Source organism: Pavona decussata, unplaced genomic scaffold, assembly GCF_977016875.1.
Source record: "Pavona decussata unplaced genomic scaffold, jaPavDecu1.1 SCAFFOLD_84, whole genome shotgun sequence".
NCBI lineage: Eukaryota > Metazoa > Cnidaria > Anthozoa > Scleractinia > Agariciidae > Pavona > Pavona decussata.
The window spans coordinates 3732647-3760000 of NW_028145502.1; the positions used below are offsets into that span (position 1 = coordinate 3732647).

Consider the following 27354-nt stretch of genomic DNA (forward strand, 5'->3'; position numbering starts at 1 on the left):
TAGGATTTAAAACTGCTTAATGAAGATGCATGCATAATCAGTGTTTGATGGAATACTATTCCAGTCTGTTATGTAGCGATTAAAAAATGAAAATTTAAAGTAATTCGTACATGTCTTCTTAGGTCTTATCTTCAAATTATGGTTCCCACTTGTTTTCGCTAATACATTAAAATCAAAAAACATATGAGGATCTATGTCACAGTGTCCGAAAATAATCTTGTGCATCTGCACTAAGCAGATAAACTTCCTTCGTGACTCAAGCAAATGACTCGACTAGGACTATTCGTATTCAATCTTTACTCCTGCGAAGTTGATAAGTGCTAGGTAGTTTATTTGCATAGTAATTAGGCCCAATTCAGGCACCGTAATAGGCATGCGCCGTACATTTTAGCTGCTATGGTCGCTACTATGCATTATGCGACAAGCTCAAGTTCAACTTATGTCAACATACTTTGTAAAAAGCCTAAAAAAAAATAGTACGCAAAACCATTGTCTCCATAGAAATGTGGCCAACACTTATCCTAAAATTGAAATCGTTAAAACCTGTCAAAGTGCCGTTTAGCCAAGACAAAAACGCTTTCCAAGCTATTTTCATTCAGATTTCCCGAAATCTAAACTATCACAGAAACCAAAAAAATCGATTTAAAAAAAAAACAAAGAGAGTGTTTTTAGAGTTGTCAGTCTGCGAAAAGTCAGTTCCTTTGGCAAAATTAGCCGTTATTTTGCGAAGTGCAGAGAATGGGAACGCATTAGAGAACTTTAGCAATGACGACCGCGACGGCAGCGAAAACTTCACTATTGAAAAGAAATATGCGTTTTCTCAAACGTCGTCGCAAATTATTCCACTGTCGGTTTTAATGTCAAATGTAGGTAAAATTTCCTAGAGTTGAATTCTTGGAGACCGCACCCCAAGTTTAGAAAAAGAGAAAGTAAAAAATTCGTCTTCGTGTGTTTACGTCCTCCATAAAACGTCCCATCAAAACATTTCACGTCCTAGTCGTGCAGTGACGGCAAAGAAATGTACCAAAAAGTGTAAAGCACGTGCAGAGTTGTTGTTTTGGTTATTAAGCCTATTGCTTTTTTGACGTTCTCGTTGCAATAGCCGTCGTCGTTGCTAAAGCTCCCTAACACTCTGTACATGTGATCCAACTGAGGTTCTAAAATTTGGAGCTTTTAATTTATCACAGTGTATTGTTACGAATTTTATCGCGCTTAAGGCTGGTTTCCATATGACCGCGGATCGCAGACGATCGCAGAGGATAGAACCATGTTCTATCTCCTGCGATCGTCTGCGACCAATTGCGATTGTTTGCGATCTGCGATCTGCGATCCGCGATCATATGGAAACCAGCCTTTAGATAGAACATGGTTCTATCTTCTGCGATCGTCTGCGATCACGATCGCAGAAGTAGTTTCCATATGATCGCAGACGATCGCAGACCTTATTGCGATCTGCGATCATATGGAAACCAGCCTTTACTTCCGTTCGTTCGAATTTTCAAAACCTTGATGCTGCTCTAAGCGAATGCTTATGAAAACCCACAGGCCACCCAATCGTGGTATGTCGCACAAAGTTATTCACTGGTTTGAATCTGTGGGATAACTAGTCGCAGTAATTCAAAATAAAATGCGTTTACTCTATGGTTACCTCAGTCGTCCTGCGTAATTAAAGGGCCCTAGTCAGCCACACCTTTGTTTTTGTTTATATGCAAGAGTTTGGCTATTATATTTTATTCGGAGCATGTCAAAATGAACGAAATCACTGTAAAACTACTAAAGATAATGAAACATACTTCCACGAACAAAACTTCCAGTAAAACAGTAAGATTTCGCTTCACCATGCAATATCAATAATTTCGATGGTATCGAAAATGGCGGAGGCTGACTAGGGTCCTTTATGAGCTAATTTTCGAGGCATTTACACGTCAAATGATTCACTGATTATCGAGTGAAATTGTTGTGGTTCGATAAAACTCTATTGTTGTGATCCTCGCCAGACTGAGTTGCCGGAGAAAAACTGAAAGTAATACGAGTTAAATCAGTTTGTTTATCAACAGAGTCGACTTACTAAAGTAAATTGGCAACTAAATCTAGCACTCGAATCTCTTGACGGCTGCCAGTTTACCTTTAGTTGTCAACTCTGTTGATCAACCAAACATTCGTTTCTAATCACGGCCACCGACGCAACATCGTAGTTTGTTTAGAAGCTAACCGCCTCATTAATACGAAATAAAGCCTCCTTAGCTTTACCTCACTGTCTCTTGATGTGTCCTGGCCAGTTGGCCGGTTTAAACATCATTTTGACGATTTAATTTTTTACATCCGAGGTACTACCCACTACAAAATACTGAAGTGGATGAATACGTTTTCTGATTTTAAATATTCTGACTAGCTTATGTATCACTACGATCCTACAGATTCAAACCTGTAAATCTTAACTTTGCCTCACATACTACGATTCCGATCCGCTACCCGGTTTACGGAGAATATTTTTATTTACCAGCAAAATGGTAAAACTGAAAATATTTTGGAAAGCGTTCAAACCTCTTCTGTAGTCAATGAATTTTGGTCATGTTAAAAAAAAACCACCCAGCCATGATAGTTGCTTAGATACCCAAGTATCGATACAAAAATCTTGTGTACCGTGTTCGTGTAAATTTTATGCTTGTAGTTCGCCGGTTTAATTTCAATGTATTTGCGTATTGCGGTAGTAAGGATGACCTTTGGAAAAAGAACATTTGACTAAAATCTCTAAATCAGCTCTGAACGCGAAGAACTTTATTTGTTTTGCCTACCGGTATCAATCCCTTAGATCAAAAACTGGGCAAAAAATAAGCACCAAAAATACTAAAGCTTGAAGCAGAAGACGAAAGAATTAGAGAAAGCCACAGGCAAGTTATTTTATTCCGCCATCAGAATCTGCGACTTCGTATAAACGGTAAGTACGTATTAGTCTTTCGTTAGGTTTTAGAGATATTTGAAAGCGTAACTATGAAAAGAATACTTCGCGAGTGTATGAACAAGCTAACATCGTCCTTTTGGGAATTAAAAAACGATAGATACCGTCAAATATCGCAGATTAAGAAACGAAACGGAAGGTCACTGCGACACGTTTTTACATCGGCCACTGGAATAGCAATCCTTAAACTACGGATGAAAATACTCGTTCTTATAATGTTTGGACAATGAACTTCGGGCGGCCGGAAAATTTTGGGATCAATTCTTGGTACACTGATGTTGACGTTTTCTCATTGAAATTTCGGAAGCATTTCTCAAAGATAACACAACGTGTAAATTAATCAAATCATGTAAATTCGACGGCGAGTTGTGAAATTTGTCGGCTGAAACAACATCGACCGTTAGTCGGAAGTATTGAAGCACTCTTTGCTTTTTTTGTCAGGTTTAGTATACGTCCAAACTGAACTGTCTAAGCAAAATTTTGTTTCAAAAATTTCACACAAATTAATCAAAGTCAAGATGGCTCAATGAATCACGCTGTGAAGTCTTTTCATAAGCCTTGGTTCTTTCAACAGTCTTGCTCTAGAAAAAGGGAGGAAAAGAGTTACAATTTAAGATCGTGTGCAATGCGAATCATGCTTCAAGCGCCAAGAACTTTAACTAAAAAGACATTGGGTGACCGTGCTTTTTTAGCTGCGGCACCTAAACTGTGGAATGGGTTACCATCACAAATACGAAATGAGCCCAATTTTCATAGGCTTAAAGGTTTACTTAAGACCCATCTTTTTAGATTAGCTTTTTATTAGGATTTTTTAGGATTATGTATGTATTATGTTTTTAAAGATCCATTGCTTTTTTATATAATATTTTTAGTTATTTTGGATAACTTATTAATGTTGCTAATTCACTTTCATGTAATGCGCATTTGATCATATTTACATGTATTTGGCGCAATATAAATATTAAATTATTATGTAGAACTTCCATGCTTTCTGCATTTGCCTGGATCCGATGATTTTGTCCGGAACCGGGGGGGGAGGGGTGGGAGGGGGGGCGACACGCACCGTTTGCAATGTCTTACATGGTTGGTCGAGAGAACAAAATGACGAACAACAGAAGAATGTTCCCAGTCCTAAAAAAAACAATGCAGCTGCTGGTTATAAGGGTCCAGTGAAAATAGAGCTTTTGAAAGGTACAGGTCTACTGGAGCGGGGAAATAGAATTCGGACATTTTCTTTTTTGTCTGAAAGTTTATGCGCCCGGGAATTTTTGTGATTAAATCAAGTACACGATGCTTGCTTTGCGCACCATTCATCTGCGGCAAGAAGTATTCACCGGCAGTATTTAGCTGGTATTTATGGTTTCTGGGAACTATCTTAGTTCAGAGACCACTCCGTTCATATTGTAATTCTAAGAGGAAAAATAAGCGGAATGAAACAAACAAAATATTGTTTACTAAGACTAACCCATGCCTCGTTTCTGTACGACTTTCTCCCAGGCCTTCACGAATGGTTGTTGCCGAAACAAAGGTGGACACCTCATGGTGTTTACACAATGTAGTATTCTCCAATGTTTGCCACTTCAGTAAGCGACAGCGATCTACATAGTTCATATAAGATCCTAACGAAATCAGCAAAAGTTACCTCCCTGAGGTACTCCTTCTTTGTAAGCCGGAATCATCAAAGATTGGAACAATTTACCAAACCACCTGTTTGGGCATGATATCAACATTAATGAGTTTAAGGAAAGTTTAAAACACTGAGTGGATGAACATTCATTGATTTTTTTTTTTCTATCAGTCAAAGTGCTTTTTACATTTTCTAGAAATATTGTCATTTTTGTGTCTATATTATACATTGTTTTAGGATGCGTTCGATTGACCCTATTCCAGAATAAGAATACATACATTGATGACAACAAAATACCTCGTAAGAGGTTTTTGGAGTTACTTGAGTACAAAATCGCTTTAAATTATCATGTACCAGCGAAAATTTGCAGAAATGTCTTCCTAAATTTACTTAAAAAGAGAAATCTAACAGCTATTCCGCTTTCTTATTCTTATTCCGGAATACGGTCAATCGAACGCAGCCTTAGTTTATATATTTAGTGAGGAGACCTTCACACACGGCTAGCCTCAAGGTCCTCCTTAAGCTTGTCAAATATATCATGCAGGGCATATGTATTTGAATAAAGTATTATTATTAAGGTCGGAATTAAACCAGTGAACAAGACGATTCCAGGCGTATAATAGGCCGGACTGTTGCGGTTTTTGTTAATTAACACTTTACGTTTAGTCCTTATTTTCCGTTTCTCTCCAGCACTTTCATTCCACCCTGAACAATTTTCGCACCATCTGTAAATTCAGTCTTATATAACATCTATTACATCTTCATTTTATCACTCGCCCACCTAAATCCAGCAATTGGTAAGTGTTTTTCGGTCGTCCAGTTTGGTTTCGTTTGTCTTTTTCGCCTTTAATTCATTTTATAGTCGTTCTTATTTATTTTCAGGGCCGTACCTAGGATTTTTTGCCTGTGGGGGCAAACTCCGCACGCCCTTCACAGGGGTCTACCGTATGCAGACAGGGTTTCTAGTTAGACCTTAATTTTGTTTTCACTCCTACACAGAAAGTTGCCTCTACGACGTTTAGAGAAAAAAAAACACACCGATACTTTCAGTTTTAAATTGTCATGACGCACTATCTACAACGATTACTAGAGAACCAAAAATCCAAATAGCCGTGCCAAGAAATACAACTCCTTGTGACAAACACTAGCCGGGCCCGGCATTGCAACAATTACAGAATGAAGCTCATTGCATGATACAAGCAGTGATTAATTTCTGTCCTTATATTGCCAAATCTCAACAAGAAAGGCAGTTAAAACTATCAAGCACTAAAAAGAGCCAAGCCAAACCCAGCTGAAATGTCCTATGTGGCATAAAAACACCGTCGTTGAACACACAGAATAAGAGGTCATATTGAAAACGAAGAGAATTCAAAAGAGGAAACTCAAAAATCATTAGTCACAAATGACCTGTCGGATGATGAACATATGATGGTTAAATCCAAACCCGCTACAAATACTTGCGAGGAGCGCAGACGTTTAAGACCAATTTATCTCGGAAAAAAAATACTTGTATAAGCTAGATTTAAAAAGGCTAAAACACGCGCCAGAAAGTGGCGTATGCTTGTCAGTCTTTATTTACACACCAAATTCTAAACCATAGGCAGCCCAAACTGAAAAAAAAATCATTATTTTCATAAGGAAACCGGTACCTCAAAAGATTTTCCAAAATAATTATTTGGAATTCACATTGAAGGAATATTTTTTCAGTCAATTAGTCGATTTTCTTGTGATCAGTGTGATGTTAGAAACGGAATTGAGTTTTTCTGGCGGGGGCAGCTGCCCCCTCTGCCCCCGCGCTATGTACGGCCCTGATTTTCCTGTAACTTTTTCTATTAGGGATTTTACTAAACCCCTCGGTTTGAGTAAATAAATTGTTGGATTCCAAGCCTGTTGGCCTACGTGGCCCTCGTCACTTTACGGACAGTAGGGTCCTTTTTATCCACAGACTCAAAAGTTGAGCACTTTCTGCAGCATAATAAACAGCACCACTAGAAAGCGGTGGATTTTGGATACACAAGCTACACACAGTTGAGAAGCACCATTAACAGTTTTGTGTTTGATTTTTTGGCAGAATTTTCCCACCGATTCGACGAAAGATGCCATCATTCCGGGTCAGACCTGGCATGTTCTTCCTGGTGGTTATTGCAGCAGCAGCGCTTTCGTTAGCTGTTTTGATGTATGGAACCCAACAGCAAAAGATTATAGCAGCGAGCCCCAAAAGTATTCACACTTCGCAAGTTGTGAATTTTCTAGAGGAACGAACGAAAAGTTGGCCTTTTGAAAATCTCGGTATGGATGAGGACGAAGACACGACGGAACCCACGCCAGACACAGAATCTTCGGGTTCTTCCGAACGCCGACGAAGTTTGCTAATCTTCGGAGCCGACCGTTCGGGAACGACGTTTATCAGCCGAATGTTTAGCGAAGATCCTAACGTGTTCATGATCTACGAGCCACTCTGGGTCACAAAAAGATGGAGAAAAGTTCAACCGAGCGAGGAGTGGTCGCGAAGTGAGGTCGAGGTGTTAAATGGCATTTTGAGCTGTAACTTTGCAGATTTTCCAATGGCTACGAAATTTCTGGCGCACACGTCGAAAAACTGGGCGGCCGCTCCATTCAAAAATCCGTTCGAGACTGCAAACTTTTGCAACATTTCAGAAACGGGGGTGAAGCTGTGCCAGAACTTCTCATTAGTGCCAAAATTTGCTGGGGATTCCTGCGCCTCGAAATATAAACACAGCGTGACCAAAGTTGCTCAAGTGCGAGCGCATGGCCGCAACCTTTCTACTATAGTACCACAAGTGTTCTTGGAAAACCCGGATACGGACATCAAGGTTATTCAGATACTCCGCGATCCGCGTGGGAGTCTGGACTCCAGGATTAAATTAGGCTGGATGCCCAGACATACAGCGCCCTCATTTGCGCACTCCGTGCAATCGGCGTGTCAGAAAACAGCAGAGAATGTCAAATATGGAAGAAGTCTGGAAACCAAGTACCCAGGGCGATACATGGAAGTGTACTATCGTGATATTGCTAGGTTTCCGGTCAAAACGGCGCTGAGAATTTACAGTTTTGCTGAGTTTGATATGCCGGAAGAATTGCTAAAGTGGATCGTATTCAACACAAGTCCGAGCGAGGAAGCGCTGGCAAGAGAAGCCAAAAAGACGTTTTCGCCTGTCCGCAATTCCACTGCCAATGTCGAGAAATGGCGGTCGGCTCCCGAGGAACAGAACCACATTATTGAAAGAGAATGTAGTGAATTAATGAAGCTGATAGGAATTGAAGAGTAATATATTAATTGATTTCAGTAGTGCCCATTCCTCCTGCACGGACATTAGTGGGGCATTTTCCTATGGGCATTAGTTTACCCCAGGGAATTTGAAGGCCCCATGATTTTGACCCTACAGAATTACTACTTCCTTGCAATGATAAGTCCATCGTCAAAGACGATAAATTTTTCTGAGAAGGACGAGAATAAGATAGTCATATAAACAACGGTGACTGGAGCAATACCGAGAAATAAAGGCCCGTTTAAACGGTTCAACAACTGGTTCAACAACTGTGTTGAACGCATGTTGAGGCAAATGTTGAAACCGTTTAAAAGAGCCTTAAGACTTGTCTGAGACTTAGTTTGGTCTGAATTAGCTTTGATCAGAAGTTCAGAACGAAGGTTAGCCCAGAAACGAAGAAACTTATTTTTTGGCCTCACAGTGTGGCATTTGAAAAGCTCTTTTGTCCCCGACGTGGGGCATTTGTCTTTTTTTTTTCTTTTTGGTTGTTCGTATTTGTTATTGTTGTTGTTGTTGTTGTTTTTATCCTAATACCCTGGTGGCAGCCCCGGCCGGGGGAAGAATGGGCAATAGGAGAGATGCGACATGAACTTTTTCCCCGTCTTTCATCTTCCTAAGTTATGTAAAAAACTCATTGTGACGAATTTTGTTTTTCGTCTTCCACGTTGTAACGTTAGCTATTTTGCTTATACCTATTTAACAGTTGTATTTTTAAATTTCAAATTGTAACGTTTTTGTTGATGTAACTTTAGCCTATTTTTTTCAGGTATCTATTGTAACTGTTTAAAATTGTAACGTATCTTGCCACAGGGTCAGTCTCAAACATACCCTGAAGAAGAAAGGCCGTGCCTTTCGAAATATTGGAAAATATACTTCTCTGGCCGTGAAATCCGCCTTGCTCTTCTTTTAGATAATTTGTTTTACAATTTTTTTGCGGATTAGATTCCTCACTACAGGATCCGGTACTTTTATTTTGTCGCGGTGGTCCTTGCAAACACATGACTGGTTTTTGCTACCGGAAATGACTGATGCATAATGAAACGGAATGTCATCATCCAAGACTTTTCTGCTACACTCTAAAAATGCTCTTTATGGTCCGTAAATATAACACACAGTCCTAGCAACAGTGTTTCAATTTTAATTTTGTGAAACTTCCTTCGAGCCCGGTGCAACAGAACATACAGCGGTCACGTGAACAGTATCGAATAGGATCGAAACAGGCCGATATTTCTCGCAAGTATCGATCAGTTTTTCAAGGAAACATATCGATAATATCGAGTATCGAGTATCGAGTATTTGGTATCGGCATCGCCCCACACTAAATCCACACTAAGCCCAGTTCCGACACGCCGAACGTTTCATGAGCCGAACCCAATACCTTGAATAAAGTTCATGAAAAGTTCGGCGTCTGAATCAGTTGAGAACGGCTGCGTCAATTTGGAACGGCTCAGCCATTCTTCCCGCCTGGCTCAGCCGGGAATTTCGGCTTTGGAACGGCTTTGATTCAGACGTCGAACTTTTCATGAGCCGAACCTATTGCATAAATTATTTTAACGTATTTCAGATGCAGTCTCTCGTAAAGAGTATGTTTTGCTTCAAGTAAATTAAGTTCGGCTAATTAAGTTCGGCGTCTGAATCAAAAGGCGGGATTTCGTGATTTGGGCCGACCTTAATTTGAATTAAGTTCGGCTCATGAAAAGTTCGGCGTCTGAACTGGGCCTAAAAACGAAGATTATCGTTTTCAATGGTCTCCACATTTCGGAAACCGTTTTCGAAAGTCTCCTTTTTCATCTTTTTTTTTTTTTTCATCGATTTAGTGTGGATGGATGATAGGCGAAAACGTATCAATAAGTGTAGATTTGCAGACGGGACTAGTCTAACAATATATCGAACCGAATTTGTTCATTCGGTTTTGAATATTTATGTTAGATCTTTTCTCGTCTAACCAAGGGGGAATCAGCTCAAATAAGCCAGCGAGTAGAATTCAGTAGACACACAACTGTCGTTCAATGGTTGCTTGTATTTTACAAGTTCACTCTACAGTTCAGCTACAACATTCTCTAGCGAAGAACTTCTCGCGTTGCTTTTATGTCGGTTGGAGTATGATTGACAACACTCGTCAACTACTAACATAGGCTTACGTAAGCCCTTCTATGATTGGCTAGTGTTGGAATTGGTAATGGCTACCTTCCCTTTAGTTACTGTCAAAAATGTACCGTTGTTTCAAGATTTTCACTAAGTTCTTCGATATGTCTAACCAAAATAAAGCAATGGGAGAAATATAAAAATTACAATGAATATTTGTATCGATAAAAACTACACATTGACAATCATGAGTTTGTAACATACTCGGATGAAGTTTCAAGCAGTGTTCAGTGTTCTTGTTGTAAAACAACAACTTTCCAAGAAGAAAAGCGGTACTACAAGTCCACGCCTATTTCCATAAATTAAGGTGCACGTGTTTACAACTTTCAGCTATCTTATTAAAAATACAGTACGTGGTTACAGAACAAAAAGTGTTGACATTGACAGTCACCTTCAAATGAAAAAATCTAAAGATCATTTTTATTAAAATAAATACAGTAAAAACTAACTTAAATAACAAGATATTGGCTGGTATAGATTCGGTAAGAAACACTTAATATCTTTACCAGAAAACGATAAAAAACAAGAAGGGTGGCCATTTCCAGGCAAATGCCAGAGAAAGGTTAACTTAAGGTCTGATACGAAGAATTATAAATTGACCCCATGTAAACAATGTACTGTTATTGAGGAAAAACTTATTTTAAACATATTTGGTAGAAGGATCAATTTCCTGGGAAACAATCCCAAAACAGAACACCTGCTTATACCAAATCTATACCAGGAGAAAACAACATTTGATCAGAGCTAGATCAGCATTATACTAAAACATAAATAGAAGGACAAACCATTGAACTTTTTAATATTTTTATCCCTTTGATTCGAATATTCCGTAAATAACGCATATGTTGTATCGCTTCCCAACACCGAACAATAGATAAACCCAAGAAAACCAATAATAAAATATTACAAGTGTGAGTTTCTACATTGTTCGTATATTTATTGTTTAACATTTATAGTTACCCAAATAAAGATATCCTGAAATGAAACTATCTTTGGGTAAGAATTTACCACAATGCTGATTAACATCGTACTTTTATAGGAGGACGACAGTTTTTATGGCGTTGATAATCGAAGGATTTTAGAATCAAGAACACTTAATTAAGATATAAAGATAATTGTAGCTTTCGCGGTAGACTCAGCAACACTTGATAGCAGTAGTACCTAACATCAATAATGTCAATAATGCCGTACCGAGATAATTTATTTATATGTAAAATCATCAAGGATGGTGACCGTACCATCTGGTATAGCAAAGTACTCTTCAATATAGATTTAATTTGAAAATTTACACTGTAATTAAGACACTGATGCAAGAGCTACATTGTGCAGCAAAATAAATATCACCGCAGGAAAGTTAAGTCGAGACTGCGCAAAAGCCAACATCTTCAGCGTTTGACGGATCAGGACAGACCATTGATTTTCATGATCTTTTTTGTCATTATTTGTTTAGCTGTGGAAGTCTCCTTATATATCAAGAAAATGCTCTAAATATCAAGAGCTTAAGTATGTGATTTCACGTGATAATCTGTATTACTGAAGCGAAAATATAAAATGTCGGTAGATATAAAGAATTCATATTGAATCACAAGTCATATATCTCGAACTAGTTCACCTGCGTGCCTCTGCGTGGGTCAATACCGAATTAGTCAGTTCATTTAACCAGTTTATATGCATTTTATTTGGTCCTGAATGACTCGCATTACATTGAGTAATGTTTTTTACGCGGTGATTGTTTGTTTTATTACTATATCCTTGTCGAATGGAAAATAAAATTGAAATGTTGTTAAATTTTCGCATTAAACGCGGTTTCAAATGAAAGGTAATATATAATCGACTTCCGCGCCTTGCACGTGAGTCGATCATCTTTGAAGAGCGAAACATCTGCGACATTTAATGTATTTGAAAAAAAATGTTACAGTGCCATCAAATTGTCAACAGTGTGAAACATCGCAACAGGAAAAATCATTAGATGAAAACGCCGTGATCCATGACAGGACGATCGGAAACCGCCGAAACTTATGCTTGATGAGCAAATGGGATGCTTCACTGCATAATCAAGGATAGAGGATTGAATCTCAATAATATTTCACTGTGCAGCGAAATCTAAGACTTCCGCCGCCGAATTGTTGCTCTCACGAAATCAGGGAGGATTTTTTTTCCTCAAGTTATGTGGCTAAGATATTTTAAACGACGATCAGTGGTATGTCGATGCGGAATTTCGTTTGGGATAAAAATCTGTGTTCTATTGAGCGTTTTTATTATCTATCACCTGTTTCAAGAAACGAAACATCAGACACCGGTCATCGGTTTAATGCCTTTGAAAGACGTTCAAATTATTCAAAACATGGACGTTGAAAGGAAAAAATACCGCCTGACGACTGTTTATACAGATACATCATCAACCGAATTCAATAATCATAGTTTTTCAATCACCAAGCCTGACGAAAGTGAAGCTGAAGGAAAAGCTGGGAGTCTCAAATTTCTCTTCGTTCTTCATCACTACGAACAGCTTACGAAAACGACAGAGAACTTGCTCAATCTTGCTGCGGTGGCCAAGCAAATCGACCGAATAATTGTCGAGCCTTTTGTTCGAGATTCTAGAATGTGTGGTTTACCATATGGTTGGTCGGGAGCTCTTCGAACTGAAAGACGAAGATTTTATCCGCTTTCGTTGTATTTCGACATACAATTCATGAACAATTTGCTCAAGAAAGCTCGCATCGCACCCATGGTAAAACTGGAAACGTTTAAACGAAATTGCCGGTCAAGCGTGGCAAATGCCACAATGCTACATTTCATGTTCAATGATCGCTCGCAGGAGTTGATGGAAAAATGGTACAAAATTTCTGCTCCAATGTATCAACAAATCGAGGAGAATTTAAAAAGGTCTGGCTGGTGTGAATGTAATTTTATTGATCACGGTTTAAATGTCTCGAACAGAATCGGCGATCTTCAAGTAAAGAGACAAATATGCATTGATGCCGAGAAAGTCAAAAGTCTTAAATTGTTTAAAAACGAGATTTTGAAAGGAGACAAGTGTGTTATTATAATTCACTGGAGGGGATTCGGAAAGGACCGAACCCACTTCAAACCGGAAGTGAATTTTAGTGAAGGAAATTTAGTGCATTTGCTACGGTCGAGTGAACGTGTCCTTGAACGAGCTAAAAATTTCAAAGACTCCATTGGCGAAGAGTATATCTCCGTACACATTCGTTCGGAGAGACAAATTCAGTGGTACGATGTTGAGAGATTGTCGCGATGCATCAAAACTTTGGTGGAAAAAGTTGTAGCTCTCAAGAAAAAGTCCAAAATCAAAAAGGTTTTCATTGCCACGGATTTCACCCGTTTTGGATCGGACACCTTACATTCGTTCATTGCACAAAACAATATCCTCACAGACAAAATAAAACAGATTCAGAGGTTTTTATCCAAGACTCTTAAACCCATAAAATACAAGCCTAAGTCAGATGACCCACTGGAAATGGACAGTGGAGTTGTCGCCCTGACTGAAATGAATGTCCTTATAGGGGGGTCGCACCTAATCACTATAGGCTCAGGGACATTCCAGCAATGGATCGTGGATGGATTTGTTGCCAGGAAATCTGGTACCAAGATGCAAAATAACTGGACAATTACAAGAATTTGTAACAGGGAAGATAAACTTAACAACTACAAACAAGGTTAAGAATGTCATGTTTCCATGGTAACCAAGTGTTAAGGGAGTCTGCAGTAGCTGGGAGGATCATTGAAAATCTCAACAACAACAAAAACAGACATTCCTGGGGGCATAATTATGAAGAATACTGAGTATCATTACAGACCAATGGTTTAAGCTGTTCTTGGTGCATTCAGTGTAAGCTTCACTTGGTTGGAATTATATAATTTTTTATACAAGTCTCTAAGCAACAGAGCCACCTTAAATGAGGCTGGGGGAAAAGTGAGCCAACAAGAAAAAGGGGCTGGGAGGGGGGGGGGGATTTTGCACCACCCCACCCCTCCCCCCAGCTCTTTGCTTACCAGCTCAAATAAAACAGTTCTATTATCAACCTGGAAGACTGTCAAGGAAGCTAAAAAAAATGAGCCTGCGCACAGCAAGGAAATATTATTGTGGTATGAAATAGTAACTAAAGCAGTTCTAACTTATTATAAAATTAATACAAGGGATATTATTTATTTGCTCAAAAAATAACTTATGCATTCTTTCTTGAGATGGGAACATTAGTTGTTAATTTTGAAGAAATACCTTAAGAGAACATACAATGTACAGCAGTTTATTTATTATTATTATTATTATTATTATTATTATTATTATTATTATTATTATTATTATTATTATTATTATTATTATTATTATTATTATTACTGGATATGGTTTTACTTGGCATTTAAAGAGAGTTTAAGAGAATTCTGTGTATTTAAGAGATCAATTTTATGAAAAATTATTATACAAAATGACAGAAAACATGTCGGCATTATAATACTCCCTATTGTGAAACATAAGCGAAAATTTGTGCACAAACTCCACATACCGGTATCTGAGAAGTGGATTGCTCCGGGGAGAAGTAGTTAGTAAGTTGGATATCAATTCCAAAGGTCAGTGAAGCCTTAAGTGTCAGTTGTCATGTTTCCTAAGAAGACAAGAAACTTTGTTCCACACTGACTCTCCCTTCACCACATTGTATAACTTGGTACCAACAACAAGCTGCCGATCCCACAGTGGCCTAACATCCCATCCGGGGAGGAGTGTAAAATTACACCCCCAGTTCCTCAATGTTATGGAAACCACTTAATTTCTGGGAGCTGTGCAGACCACTTGTGGTTTGTGTGGCACTTTGCTAACCTTTATCTTTAAGTACGCAATGAGGGAGGTTCCCAGAGAAAAACCCTCAGATCGATGTGTGAACCAGCAACAAACTCAACCAAGTTGCGTTATCCTGCGGAAAAGGGGAACACTGACTAATTGTCAGTGAGATTGGTATATTGTCAGTGTCGAGGTCAGTTCAAACAAACACTCAATCAGGCTCTGTTAGAGTTAAATCATTTAGCTAAACAAGAAGACCAACCATAACCTTGAACTGCGCTGAGCCATACCGGTGAAGATGAGAGAAACTGGGTACGAACTTCTCGCTTAAGTGCGAAGGGCTTGAGAACTAGTCCATAAAGACGAAAAATGGCGGCAACTCCGTGGTAAGTACTTAAAGTATAAGTACTCTTCGAAAATTTACATCTTAAATAGAACTTAACTATTCAACATTTGCATATGAATATTGATCTTGTGTTTACATGGTAAACACCCAGATTTTTGTGTGTTGTTGAAAGCAAAAGATTAGGATCGTCGAGTTTCGTGACGATACGAGTTGCTTCCGTTGTTCAAAAACTTCTTAACTTGTTATTTTTTCAGCGAAATCGCGGGCTTAAAATGGCAAATAATCAAATCCCTTGGCACATAATCATGGACATTGTCTGTCTCGTCTTGCTTGGCATTGCGGATATGTTATTCTACGTAATCCCTATAGAGCCAAACCATAGAGGATTCTTTTGCGATGACCAAAGCTTGCAAAAACCTTTTCAGAGTGAAACAGTCTCGACGTCGACGACTATTTTGGTGGGATTTTGTACCTCGATTCCCGTGGTAAGTACGCTTGTGTTATTTTAAGCTTAAGAGCTGCTCATTGTTTGCGCAGAGGGGTTACTTGACTTACCTTTAATGCTAAAACCATATATGAAAACCGCTATCTGTCAAACTCAAGCAAAAGAAAAGCTAAACAACCTCTAAGCTGAAAAAACAAATTGAAACTTTTCAAGTGCAGACAATTACGTTAATCGACGTTTTAGGATCAAGTTTCGTGGTTACATAAATTAGACATCTCTCTTCATTATTAATTGTTCAAATATTTTCTTGTCTAAGCTTTAATGATATTGTTCAAATACCAAAAGAAATATTTACTTATAACAGTCCATCTGTGTTTTATAAGCTGGTGTTTATTTTCCTGACAAACAATGCTTGAAGTCTTAACCAAATTCGCAAACTTTCAACAATCGTAATCTATTACTTTTTAACTCGATTTGTTTCAAACTTTGCATGTTCGATAATTTTATCACGAGTTTCAAAACCAAGCTACCTTATTAGAGTGTAATTCGATCAGTTGAAGACTAATGTTACACATCGTAATCCACTTTGAATTTTCGATTTTGTAAATGTTTTCTTGCATGCGCACGTTCATTACTCAAATACAAAAGTGATAACGTATTTAGCTCGGTACTACAGCTGTCTTTTGAAGCTCTCAGCCAACTGTGCGACGTATTAAAAGACAAGTTAAGACTACCATAAAATCTTCGAAAGCTTTGCAAACTTTCAACACTCTAAAGTTTTTACCCTTTCACATAATTTGTTTCAAACATCCTAATGGAATAAATGTGATTCTCAATAAATGTGATTTTACTAGCTAATTTCATCATCTTTGCTGCCAAGGCCCCTGTATATCAGATTCATTCTTGATCCTTTTGAAATTTTTTGGTTCTTTTTGTTTAGATCATTATATGTGAAGCAGTGAATGCACGTTCAAAGGAAAGAAAACGAGAAATTGGATCCAGCAAAGTAAGCATCAAATGTGGATTATTCAAATGGAAGCCATCTCTTTGGCAACGAAGGTGAGTTGAAGGAATTTATACATCAAATCATTAAGGTAAAACATTTATTTTTATAAAACTTAGTTCAAATGTGACTAGACAAAAAAGTCTTCAGACACTATTGATGAAGTGTCAAGTACTGTACAGGTGGTATTTAGCATGAGGGGATTGTGCCTGACCGCCTTTTTTATATTAAAAAAATTAATATTTGGCTAACCTTAGTTCTTAGTTGGGAGGATGTTCAGGTATAGTAGTGATGGCAAGGTGCAAAGACCTTTTTTTTTTAAAAAAAAAAACTAGCAACTGAGTGTCTTGTGTTATCTATTTCAAGGCAAAGCTCAATAAATAAATAAAATAAATAAATAAGTAAATAAAGAAAGAAAGAAAGAAAGAAAGAAAGAAAGAAAGAAAGAAAGAAAGAAAAATAAACTGTCCACTTTTTTTTGTGGTTGGAAAATTTCTGGTGGACTTTTCCTAGGCCCATCTCTATACGTTTCCTAGCACTCAGTAAATCCTAAATACTTCTGGCTGTTATACAGAACTGTGCTCTCATTCACTCAGAAGCCTTTTTTAGAGAATCATGACAATCAAACCATTTGCTGGCACTTGTTCTTTTACATCACCAAATGGGTCCTTTGCAGCTAATGATCACATGGTATAGAATCCGTCATGCTGGAGAACAACTTGTGCACTGGGACATCCAAAACAAAGCGACTTCATCCAGTCAAACTTGAATTCGTTTCTTTGTTTTGGATGTCCCAGTGCGTAGCTTGCTCTCCAGCATGGTGGATTTTGTACCACGTGACCGTTAGCTGCAAAGAGCCCATAGGAGATGGGACTGCCAGGTGGAAAGATTTTAACAACAACTTCTCTAGGTGGTTTCAAATTGCAAATTCCTGGCCATTGGACATCTTTAGGTTCAGTTTTAGCCTATTGAGGACTGAAGACATCTTGGCTTCATTCCCAACTCCCCATCATTAATATAACTGAGTCCCCCCTCCCCCCACCTCCCACCCAGGCAGCAAACGCCACTAAACTTTGTTACTTTCCTAAAATTTATCTAATGTATAGTTCATTTCCCACAAATTGGTGTTTCCATGGCAACAAGATTTTTTTCAACTTTTTTTTACCTTTTTATGAGACATCTTAAAAGTTTTTCCTCACAACTTTTACACTGTTACACAATTTTAGCATTTCTTTATCTGTTTTGGTTACTTAGTCTTGAGTCAATTTGGATGGCTTTCTGTGGTTTTAGGGAAACTCAAAAATCCAACATAGCATCTTCAAGAGCACCTTCAGAGCAATATAAGTTTAAAATTGGTTTATTTATTAATAATAATAATAATAATCATCATCATCATCATCATCATAATAATAATATTAATGTTAAGAAGGTTTTTATCATTTTCATTAGGGTCTTGAGGGGGCTAGTTTTTAGAAACCAGAGTTAAGGATCGGCTATTGAGGATTATTTGAATTTGAGTACAGGAAACTATTTTCTTATTTTTAAATCATGATTCCAACTAGAGCAGGAAAACAATAATTTTTGATTATCTTTCAGAGCCATTTTTGTCGTCTTTATGTTTGGCTTTGGTGCTCTAATTACAAATCTGTTCACTGACATTGGAAAGATGGCAGTGGGGCAGCTGAGACCTTACTTCCTTACTGTTTGTAAGCCTAATGCCACCCTAGCAAACTGCAGTAAAGGATTTGTCACCACAGATGTCTGCACTGGAAATCCAAAAGACATCAAGGAAGCCAGGTCTGTAACAAGAAAATGATTAACACTTGAGAGCTAAATTTTCCAAACTGTTTTTCTACCCTTAAAGCCAATAAGTAGTATGGAATGCAGGTAACCCAATCCTGAGCTGATTTTTCAAGAATGCACACTGGAAAATACAATGAAAAGTTACCAAAAATTACTTTTTTCTGCAGGAGGAGGGGGGTCTCCTTAGCCTAAAAGTGACATGAGTAATCATGAAACTTTTATGCATGTCAAATTCATGGTTTTGTTATAATCAATGTTAAACCACAGTCTAGATCTTCAAGTTTAGTATTGAGTTTGGTACTTTTTAAGGTATTTAAAGCCAAACAAAATATTTGAGAGGAATTGTTTTATTTTGTGATTTATGGACACCCATATCAGGTGAATGAATTCAAACCACACCATTACCCACACAACTATAAGTTGAAGTACTACAGGTTCATCTTCTACAACTATGACAATCAAATTATGCCTTAATTTCAAACTTCCCCACTGTAATGTCATCCTTATCCAAGAAGTCTTAAGATTCTGCCTTAATTCTCCCTATACCATTAAAAATTTATAAACACTATTATCATGATTGATTATTGCATACAGATCAGTTTTGCTTTACAAATTTGTTACATATCATGCACTCACTGGTATTATTTAGAATGTTTATGTTTATCATATAAAGTAATTACTATTTTTGTTTTTGGTATTTTAGGACCTCCTTCCCTTCAGCACATGCATCATTTTCAGCTTATTGTATGGTTTTTGTAGCAGTAAGTTTGAACTTTCAACTTTGTATACTAAAGCTGTTACAGTCAACCCAGGTCACGCGTGAACAGTATTTCCAAGAATGAAATGAACATTCGAATTTCTCTTTGTAATGTCCGACGTGTGAATGGAATGTTGGACATTTCTCTGGAAATCGTTCCGAAAAAGACGCATTCACTGAAAAAAAGATTCAAAATACTTGGGAAACAATTGTTATTCTTGAAATATTCAATTTTGCAATGTAAAGAAACATTCATAGCTTTATACTGTCAATAAGCTAGGGAAATTTATACGGGAACTTTGAAATCTCGTTGGCGATTTTCAAAACTGACATGTAAATTTCAAAACTTCGTTCAAATTTCAAAAATATCGTTCACGCGTGACCTGGGTTGACTGTAAATAAAGTCATCACTTGAGATGTACCTGGCCCAGACCTTAACCCTGTTTCCATTTAAAAAAAACATGAAGCAACTAAGATTAGTATTTAGAAAAGCCGGTTTCTGCACCAGACAATACGATCCAACAGCAAGTGCAACAGGCATGCTTTGGCCATTGAGCATGCCTGTTGCATGCACTTGAAACAATGACAAGAAGATCAAAGCTATGTACAAAATGTGCCATGGTCCCAAAGATAGCAATTGGGAACAACACCTCATCCCTAGCAATGTTCAGCAGTTCCAGAATAAATCCATACCCACCCCCCATTGAAGGTCATTGGAAATTCCTAGGGGGGGAGGGGGGAGGTCTTAAAAGCCAAAATTTTAGGAGCAAAGTATGAAGCTAAACTGGAATTTCCTGGGGGGAGGGGGTGCAAAACAAAAAACCTTCTGTGGGGGGAGTATGGATATTTTCTGGAACTGCAAAATGAAAGACAAACACGAGGGAGCCAATATGACTTTAAATTTCATGTCCCTGGAATCAGCATCCAATTTATTAAAGTATACCTAAATAAACTAATGGGACCTTGATGTTACAGGTGATTTTTCAAGTCTAATAAACTACAAAAAAATATTAATAGTAGATTCTTTTTACTTCTATAACAACAAGTTTGTTACAGGTGTACATGTGAGGGTCTGAATGCAACATGTGACTTAAATGAATTAAGCTTTATGTATTTTATATCATCTTGAATTTGACATGATTCCTGTATTATGCACAGTTGTATCTGGAATCATCAATGCCGACAAAAAGAACCAACTTAGTCAAACCATTTGTCCAAGTGGCATTCATTTCCCTGGGAGTCCTGTGTGCATTATCACGGATATTTGACTATTGGCATCACTGGGGAGATGTGTTGGTTGGCCTGTTCCTTGGTACTATTGTGGCTTTCTTCATTGTAAGTAATTATTAATTATTATTTTATTCATCTTTAAGGGGGAAAGTTAAGGATGGTACATCATAATTTTTTTTTTTTTTTTTGATGAAAAAAAAAAAAAATGGTACATCATAATATTGATGTATTTTGCATAGTTTATGACTGTGGGGGGGAGGGGAGCAAGTCTTAGAAAGGGATTTCATTTGGGAGTAGCCATGACTGTTTATCAGAGATAATTAAGCAACAATAATTCCCAAAAGTTTTAAAATACAAAACAATGTGGAATTTTTTTTATCCAAATTGAAGCTTCACAATAGTATCTCTGAAATATGTGAAGTTCAAGCAGTGGACCCATGAAAATGAGTGGCTGAGGTGTGAAGGGAATGGGGAGAAGGCCATTTTTCTTGTGGCTTCATTGCCAAAACTTTTACACTCCCACACGGACAAATTTACCACTAGTTATGCAGGTTAAAAGCCAACTCAATGCTACATGCCTCACTTGGCTATTTTCCATCTCATACCCAATATTATTATGCACGTTTGTGGAATTAATTACTATCAGAAGGATTTAAGCATCTGAGATCAGTGGGGGGCAGGGTTTTCAAATTTTAAAGTCATGTTACAAAAGGAAAGATTCTTCAGAGTGGTGAGAGCTCTTAAGAGGTAAGAACTAGAGCTGCTACAGCTGTATGTAAAGTGAGAAGATTTTAGAGCATCAGTGACACTGCCCCCAATAAAACACACACTCCAACAATTCATTGACCACCATGTACTCATGAATATTCTTTTCTTTAGACATTCAGATCCTTACGGTTGTTTGCTGTTTTCCATTGCCCTAAATGCCATCCTGTTGATGAAATTGATAATGGAATGGCTGGCAGAGCCTCGCAAAGAGAAGAAGGAGGGTCGCTTGCTGACAACACTATGCCACTTTAGCATGAAATTTATGTGCCGTTCTGATTTGTACCAGAGGTTTAGAAAGAGGGTCCTACAGGGGGGGTCTCTTGCACAGTTCACAAACAGAAAAAATAGCAAATTATGGATCACAGATATGAAAATTTCATTTTCAAGCTCTTCACGGGTCACGCAAATCTTCAGGTCACGGATTACGAAGAATAATTTCTTACATTCACGTTTCACGGGAAATAAAATCAACTAATCACGCATCACGAAAATACCCCTGTACGACCCTCTAGAAAAGGCTCTCATGGTTAGTTCAGAAAAATTTTCAAAACCTCTAATGCCTCTTGTATTTTACAGTGAGAATCAGAAGACCATCAACAGAATTTCTCAAAATTTATTATAATAAACTAGCTCAATTCGTAAGAATAGATTGATAGAATAATTTATTGCAAAAAAAGGAACATTAACAGTGACAGTGTCACATAATAATTGGCTATTTCTTTTGCTTTTTTTCCCAGTGCTTATTTTTAACATACCATTTTTTTTTTCATTTCTTTTGCTTTTTTTCCCAGTGCTTATTTTTAACATACCATTTAAAGGTCTTGATGAGTAATTAACTCATTCTGATATCAAAATAACCAGAGAAGGTCAGGTCTTTGATAGAAATGGCTTAAAAGCATTAAAAATAAGAACTACAAAAATTCACCAATCAACTCAAAACATGTTATAGATGATACCATAAACTGCCACTTATAAGCCCTGGGTTTAAACTACTTCATAAGGAGTTTTAGATGGGCTTATGAATGCTTATATCCAAGGAGGTTTAAAACCGGAATAAAAAAAACCCATTTCGAATCTAGCTATAGCAGTGTTGATCTAAATACATTTTCCATTTACTGGTTTTTAATTAAGCTTTAAAATGTCAATATTTTGAACAAAATTAAAACTAACAACATGAACGAAACTGGAGGGGGGCTTATAATCGGATGTATATTTTGGTTTACAGGTAGATGGGGCTATAACCTGGGTGGGGGGGGTGGGGGGTCTTTTAAGCGGCAGTTTACAGTATTCATCATAATTAAATAATTCCAAAAATTGTAGTCGTGATAAACCACATCATGAATATTTAAAAGGGGGTTACATTTTTTCCTTTCATTTGTAAAGATCTTTCCAAGACAAATTTTGTAACAAAATTTCACTGACCAAATATTCACCAAGTTGTATAATTTGGAGATATAATGGGTCTCAGGCAAGCAAGTGTTAATGACACACTTAGTTTGAAAGGTTCATTATTCTGGGGGTACCTTTTATTGGGAATTTATAAAAATCATAGATTAATTCTAATGTCTGGGTTTGAATATTTGGTCATTGTTAAGTTCCATTATAATGACCCATGTTACTAAGAATTATAGTTTTTGAAGTTAGCAAGATTGCTCAAAAAAGCTATACACTTAGTAACATTAGTTTGAATTTCTCAATTTATTATTAGCCGTATATTTTAGATGGACATAGTTGCATTGCCGGTAAAGAGTTTATAGCATATTTAAAACCAAGCAAGAAAAAAGAATAGAGTTTTAGAACATATTTTTGCTGTATTTATAATGTAAATGCATTTTAACTATTGGTTGCAAATAATTACATCTCTGCACATTTTATTTATACAGTATTTGCTGAAAATGTATGTAAATACTCAGATTTTTAGGCACTGATTGAACCATAGCTGAATTTGAATAAAAGAGGAAAAACAAAGGAGAAATAGAAACACTGGAAAAAAAATTACTGCTTTTTGTTACTCCATCCTTCAGGATGGTACCCCTGGGAGCTTCAGCAACAATGATGGCGAAAGCAGTGAAAACAGCACTAATAAAATGAATTCACGTTTTATTCAAACATTGTCAAAATTATTCAAACTCGCTTTAAATGTCAAATGTAGGTGAAATTTCCTGGAGTTGAATTCTTGGATACCGCATCCAAGTTTAAGAACAGAAAGAAAAATTTGTTGTATTGTGTCACATGGTCCCATCAGGAAATTTCACGTCCTAGCCCTGCAGTGACGGCAAAGAAATTTACCAAAAAGTGTAATGCACATGCAGAGTTGTTCTCTTGATTATTAAGCTTATTGCTTTTTTTGATGTTGTTGTTGACCCTTGTTGCCATAACCATTGCTAACGCTTCCTAATATTTTTGGGTGGGTTTGTACACTGACGAGCTCAAAATGTGAGGCCTGATCACACAGTGCAACATTACACACATCTTCTCTGCTACACTTTTTTTGCTTTGAAATCGAAATTTCTCCAAATAAGCTCTATTTTGGCACAGAGGCAGGACATCATGTTAGAAGCTCAGTTCTTTTTAACACAAGTTCATTCAGTGCTGCTCACTTGTTAAGCCTTTTTCAAATCAATTACCATTGATTGTCATTGATTATTATCCACTGTCATCGATTTGCTTGACAGCAAGTGATATTCAATAATAATCGATGGCAATCAATGGCAATCGATAGCAATATTAGAGGATTGAGGCTTGTGATTATTGATTCGTCATCGATTACCCAATAGCAATTGACCGCAGCTAGGTTGTCATGGTCACCGATTGATTGATTGATTGATTGATTGATTGATTGATTGATTGATTGATTGATTGATTGATTTTCTGATGATCAACTGATTGATTACGCCGGGTCCACTTGTGGTGTGCAACTTGCTTAAGATCGTCGTCCATTATAAGTTTTTCTATTCTCTCTCCAAAACGAAAAAAATTTCTGTCCACATCAACAATTCCCATCAAAGAGGTTGATCCTTTATTGAAGGTAATAGTATCCAGTCAACCCCCCCCCCCCCCCTTGCTGGAGACTATTATGAATTTTGGGGAGTGGGGGGAGGTTAGTTCTTCATTTTTATAAGCAACTGGTTCTAAAGGGAAAGAAAATTGGCTCGTACAATTGGGATCCTTGAAAGTCGGGGGGAAAATTACCATGGAATCTCATTTTTACGAACTGTCAATTTTAATTGTTCAAATCAAAACCTGTTTCCCTTCCCCAGCCAAACACACACGCTATTTTTAACACTGAACCCAAACAAGGCGTCATTAAAAGTGACAGATAAAGCCTGATTTTGTTACCAACAAGTTTCACAAAACTAACAGGGGCAATTTAGCCAACGTCTCATTCCCGACAATCGCTGCTACCAGGGTGGAAACCCTGCATGTTCACATGAGTATCCCAAGGATGTAGCCAACATCAGCACAGTAACTGGGATGCCCTCCGAGTCTAATTACAAGGCTATGTTAGACTCACTTAAAGCAGGAAAATACAGTGCCGTGTCCTGTTATCTTCAGTTGGTACCCATATGAAGTCATCGCTCCAGACCTTGATAAAAATTCACGCATTGAGAGACATTTCAAAAAGTGTAAAAGAGGAGATAAAGTGGCTCAATGCGACGACTGGAGCACCAAACAATGAGTGTGTATCACCACGCTCTCTGGAGGACTATAAAGAAGCTCTTGCTTGAAAATAGAGATGGAAGGGTTGCAATCAATGGCTCCATCCTAACTTCAGAATTAAAGAAACTGACCAGTAACAAATGGCTGAACCACCTTGGCATCCTACAAGGATCCATAGGTCTCCTCAACAATAACCATTCCGAGACTGCATCTATTGTCTTAAACGATTTATTGGCATTTAACAAAGCTGATAACTTACATATAGAATGTCACATCTCAGCAAGCAAGTTTGCTTCGTCACATTTATCATTAATGTTGGCAGAGACATCAAGGAAACATTTATGGCCAGTGCTGAGAAGCCCAGATCACACTAGCCGACATTACTGTATGTAGATACCATTCAATACAAGTGGTTCTATTGTTATACTCTGGGATGGACAGTTCAAAAGGATCTCGCACCCACAGTGAACGCTATCCTTGAAGCATTACCAACTAAGTTGCCTTTGGTGAGAAAACTAGCCCAAAGAAAGTTTCTAGCTCACAACCCTAAAGTATGAGCTGTGGTTCTCATAAATGTAAGAGCACTTGTTTTCCAAACATTCCTTTACAGACTTGTGGCAACATTTGTGGAGTGATGGTTACTGTAATGGTGGCCGTTAGGTGCATCAACCCTACCTTGTGGAGACTTGGCTTCCTTGGTGCCAAAACTACCCTTTCTTCTCAGATCTCTTGGCTAAAGCATCTGACAGCCCATTCCTGCTACTTAAGAAGGGTGCTTATCCATTGGCTGATCGCCAAGGATGTAGATTTACAACTCCTGGGGATTACGCCCTCGCTGTCATCATCATATCATGGAGACCAGCCAGTAGAGTGTACTTACAACGAAGGCCCAGCATCAACTACAGCTCCAACATGTGACAAAGAGCCTTGCCTACAGAAAAATGCAGTGGATTCATGTTACTTTAAAGGAGAAACCAAAGAAGCCCTGCAGAAAAAAGAAATATCCACTAAAAATCTACAAAGTATATTGTGATATCAACGATGCAAAAGACACCACTGAACAACCACAACCCCCGATGGTGGAGTATGTGCACACTTCTGGCAAAGAAATAAATGAGCCAATGAAGAAACACCCTGAAGCAGAACACCACTGCTCCAAGCATCCCACCATAACAAAGATCCAATATGGACGGGAAACAACTGAGGTCCAACAGAAAGACTCTCACCACTCTGAGAGTCCTGGCGTACGAGAGAGCCGGGGAAAACACCAAACAGCATGAACAGAAAGTGAGGTCGAGAAACACAAAACCAACGATTCACCTGGTCCATTCAAATGCCCCTTCTGTAACCAGGTATGTAACGTTAAATCCAACCTGAAGTGGCATATCAAAAGAAAACACGGAGACCAGGAAAATAATGCTGATGTCCAGGACTATGGGAAGTGTCAGTGCTTAGATTGTGGGTTCAAGTGCCACAGATCACTGGAAAGGCGTTCTGTAAGAGAAGGAAGACTATTCATTCTCCAAAATGACAGGAGACAAGAGAATTCTGAAGAAACTGGAGTGAAAGTAAAGTACTTCCAGTGCAACCAAGGGGGTTCAGCCAGGAAGAAAGGAGAAGGATCTTGAAGGGGGAAAACACAAGGTAATTACTTGTTTTTCACAGAAATGAAATGCAGCTTAGTGCAACAACAAAAGTAATGCAATTGTTCCACGTCATTACAGGTTGCATCAAGATCAAGAGCAACTGCTCTGCAACAATGACCATATCCGTTCTCTCTAATGAATCCATAAAGGCTGAAGCAATATTAACCAATTATGGAAACGACAAAGAACTGGTGTGACAAAAATAAAACGTCAAGAGATTGCAGCTAAATTAAAACAGGGAGTGTCCCGTGAGAGAATTCTTGATGACATCATAGAAAGTGTCTCAGGAAAATTAGGCTGGCACCACTTGATGGCAAGGAAAGACAAAGCCAACATAGAGCAGGCTTACGGTCTAAAAGATGTACAACACCATCGCAATGACCATCAAAGTGTCTTTGTGTGGAAAGAGGAGTTGAGGCAGACTACTGAAGACAACCCAACATTGTTTTACAAGCTGCCGGGCCAGGAAGAAGTGGAAGGCTTCAACTTATCAAAAGACGGCTTCTCTATCACTATTCAAAGCCCCACACGGAAAGGCAGTGATGGCCAACAGGAAGAGATAGAACACATTTTGACTAACGTCCTTTCCCGTCCCGACAACATAACAACCTTAAAAACCAGAGTCAAAGGGACAACACTGCAAATCATGGAGGAAGTTTACCAGTGTACCTCGTCTTCTGCCCTTAAGCAGCTCAAAAACCAAACGACGGCTGCCGCTTGTTTGCTCGCTTCACTTAAAAGTGACAAGGAGCAGGAAGTTATCTCACTTAAAGTACAATTTAAAGTAAATGAAAACTCTCCAGCCACCAAAAACATGGAGACTCGCCAAGACTCTACTCAACCAAAAAGCGTTGTCCTAAAGCCAAAGTACGAC

General features: G+C 38.0%; 3 protein-coding genes and 1 long non-coding RNA gene across 5 annotated transcripts in view; 3 read left to right on the top strand and 1 right to left on the bottom strand.

The window, feature by feature from the left end:
* The first annotated feature begins 2712 nt into the window (after positions 1-2712).
* Positions 2713-9194, top strand: LOC146475520 (carbohydrate sulfotransferase 3-like). Its single transcript, XM_085115907.1, has 2 exons — positions 2713-2938; positions 6658-9194. Exon 2 carries the CDS (start codon positions 6683-6685, stop codon positions 7874-7876), a length of 1194 nt encoding a protein of 397 aa, XP_084972033.1. The 5' UTR covers positions 2713-2938; positions 6658-6682; the 3' UTR covers positions 7877-9194.
* Positions 9195-10056: 862 nt separating this feature from the next.
* LOC146475521 (uncharacterized) lies at positions 10057-14275 on the top strand. Its single transcript, XM_085115899.1, has one exon. The coding sequence runs from the start codon at positions 12189-12191 to the stop codon at positions 13704-13706; it is 1518 nt and encodes a 505-aa protein (XP_084972025.1). The 5' UTR covers positions 10057-12188; the 3' UTR covers positions 13707-14275.
* A 224-nt stretch (positions 14276-14499) lies between these two features.
* Positions 14500-26465, top strand: LOC146475522 (phospholipid phosphatase 1-like). The gene is made up of 6 exons (XM_085115917.1): positions 14500-15653; positions 16554-16672; positions 18213-18413; positions 19123-19180; positions 20335-20511; positions 21286-26465. The coding sequence occupies exons 1-6, from the start codon at positions 15441-15443 to the stop codon at positions 21424-21426; spliced, it is 909 nt and encodes a 302-aa protein (XP_084972043.1). The 5' UTR covers positions 14500-15440; the 3' UTR covers positions 21427-26465.
* Positions 18291-27354, bottom strand: part of LOC146475523 (uncharacterized) — a 17776-nt gene continuing 8712 nt past the window's right edge. The window contains exon 5 of one of the 2 annotated variants that reach the window (XR_014865884.1): positions 18291-18415. This is a non-coding gene — a long non-coding RNA (uncharacterized LOC146475523). Of the gene's footprint in view, positions 18416-21888; positions 25766-27354 lie in introns of those variants that run through there. The other variant, XR_014865883.1, reaches the window with a different exon arrangement.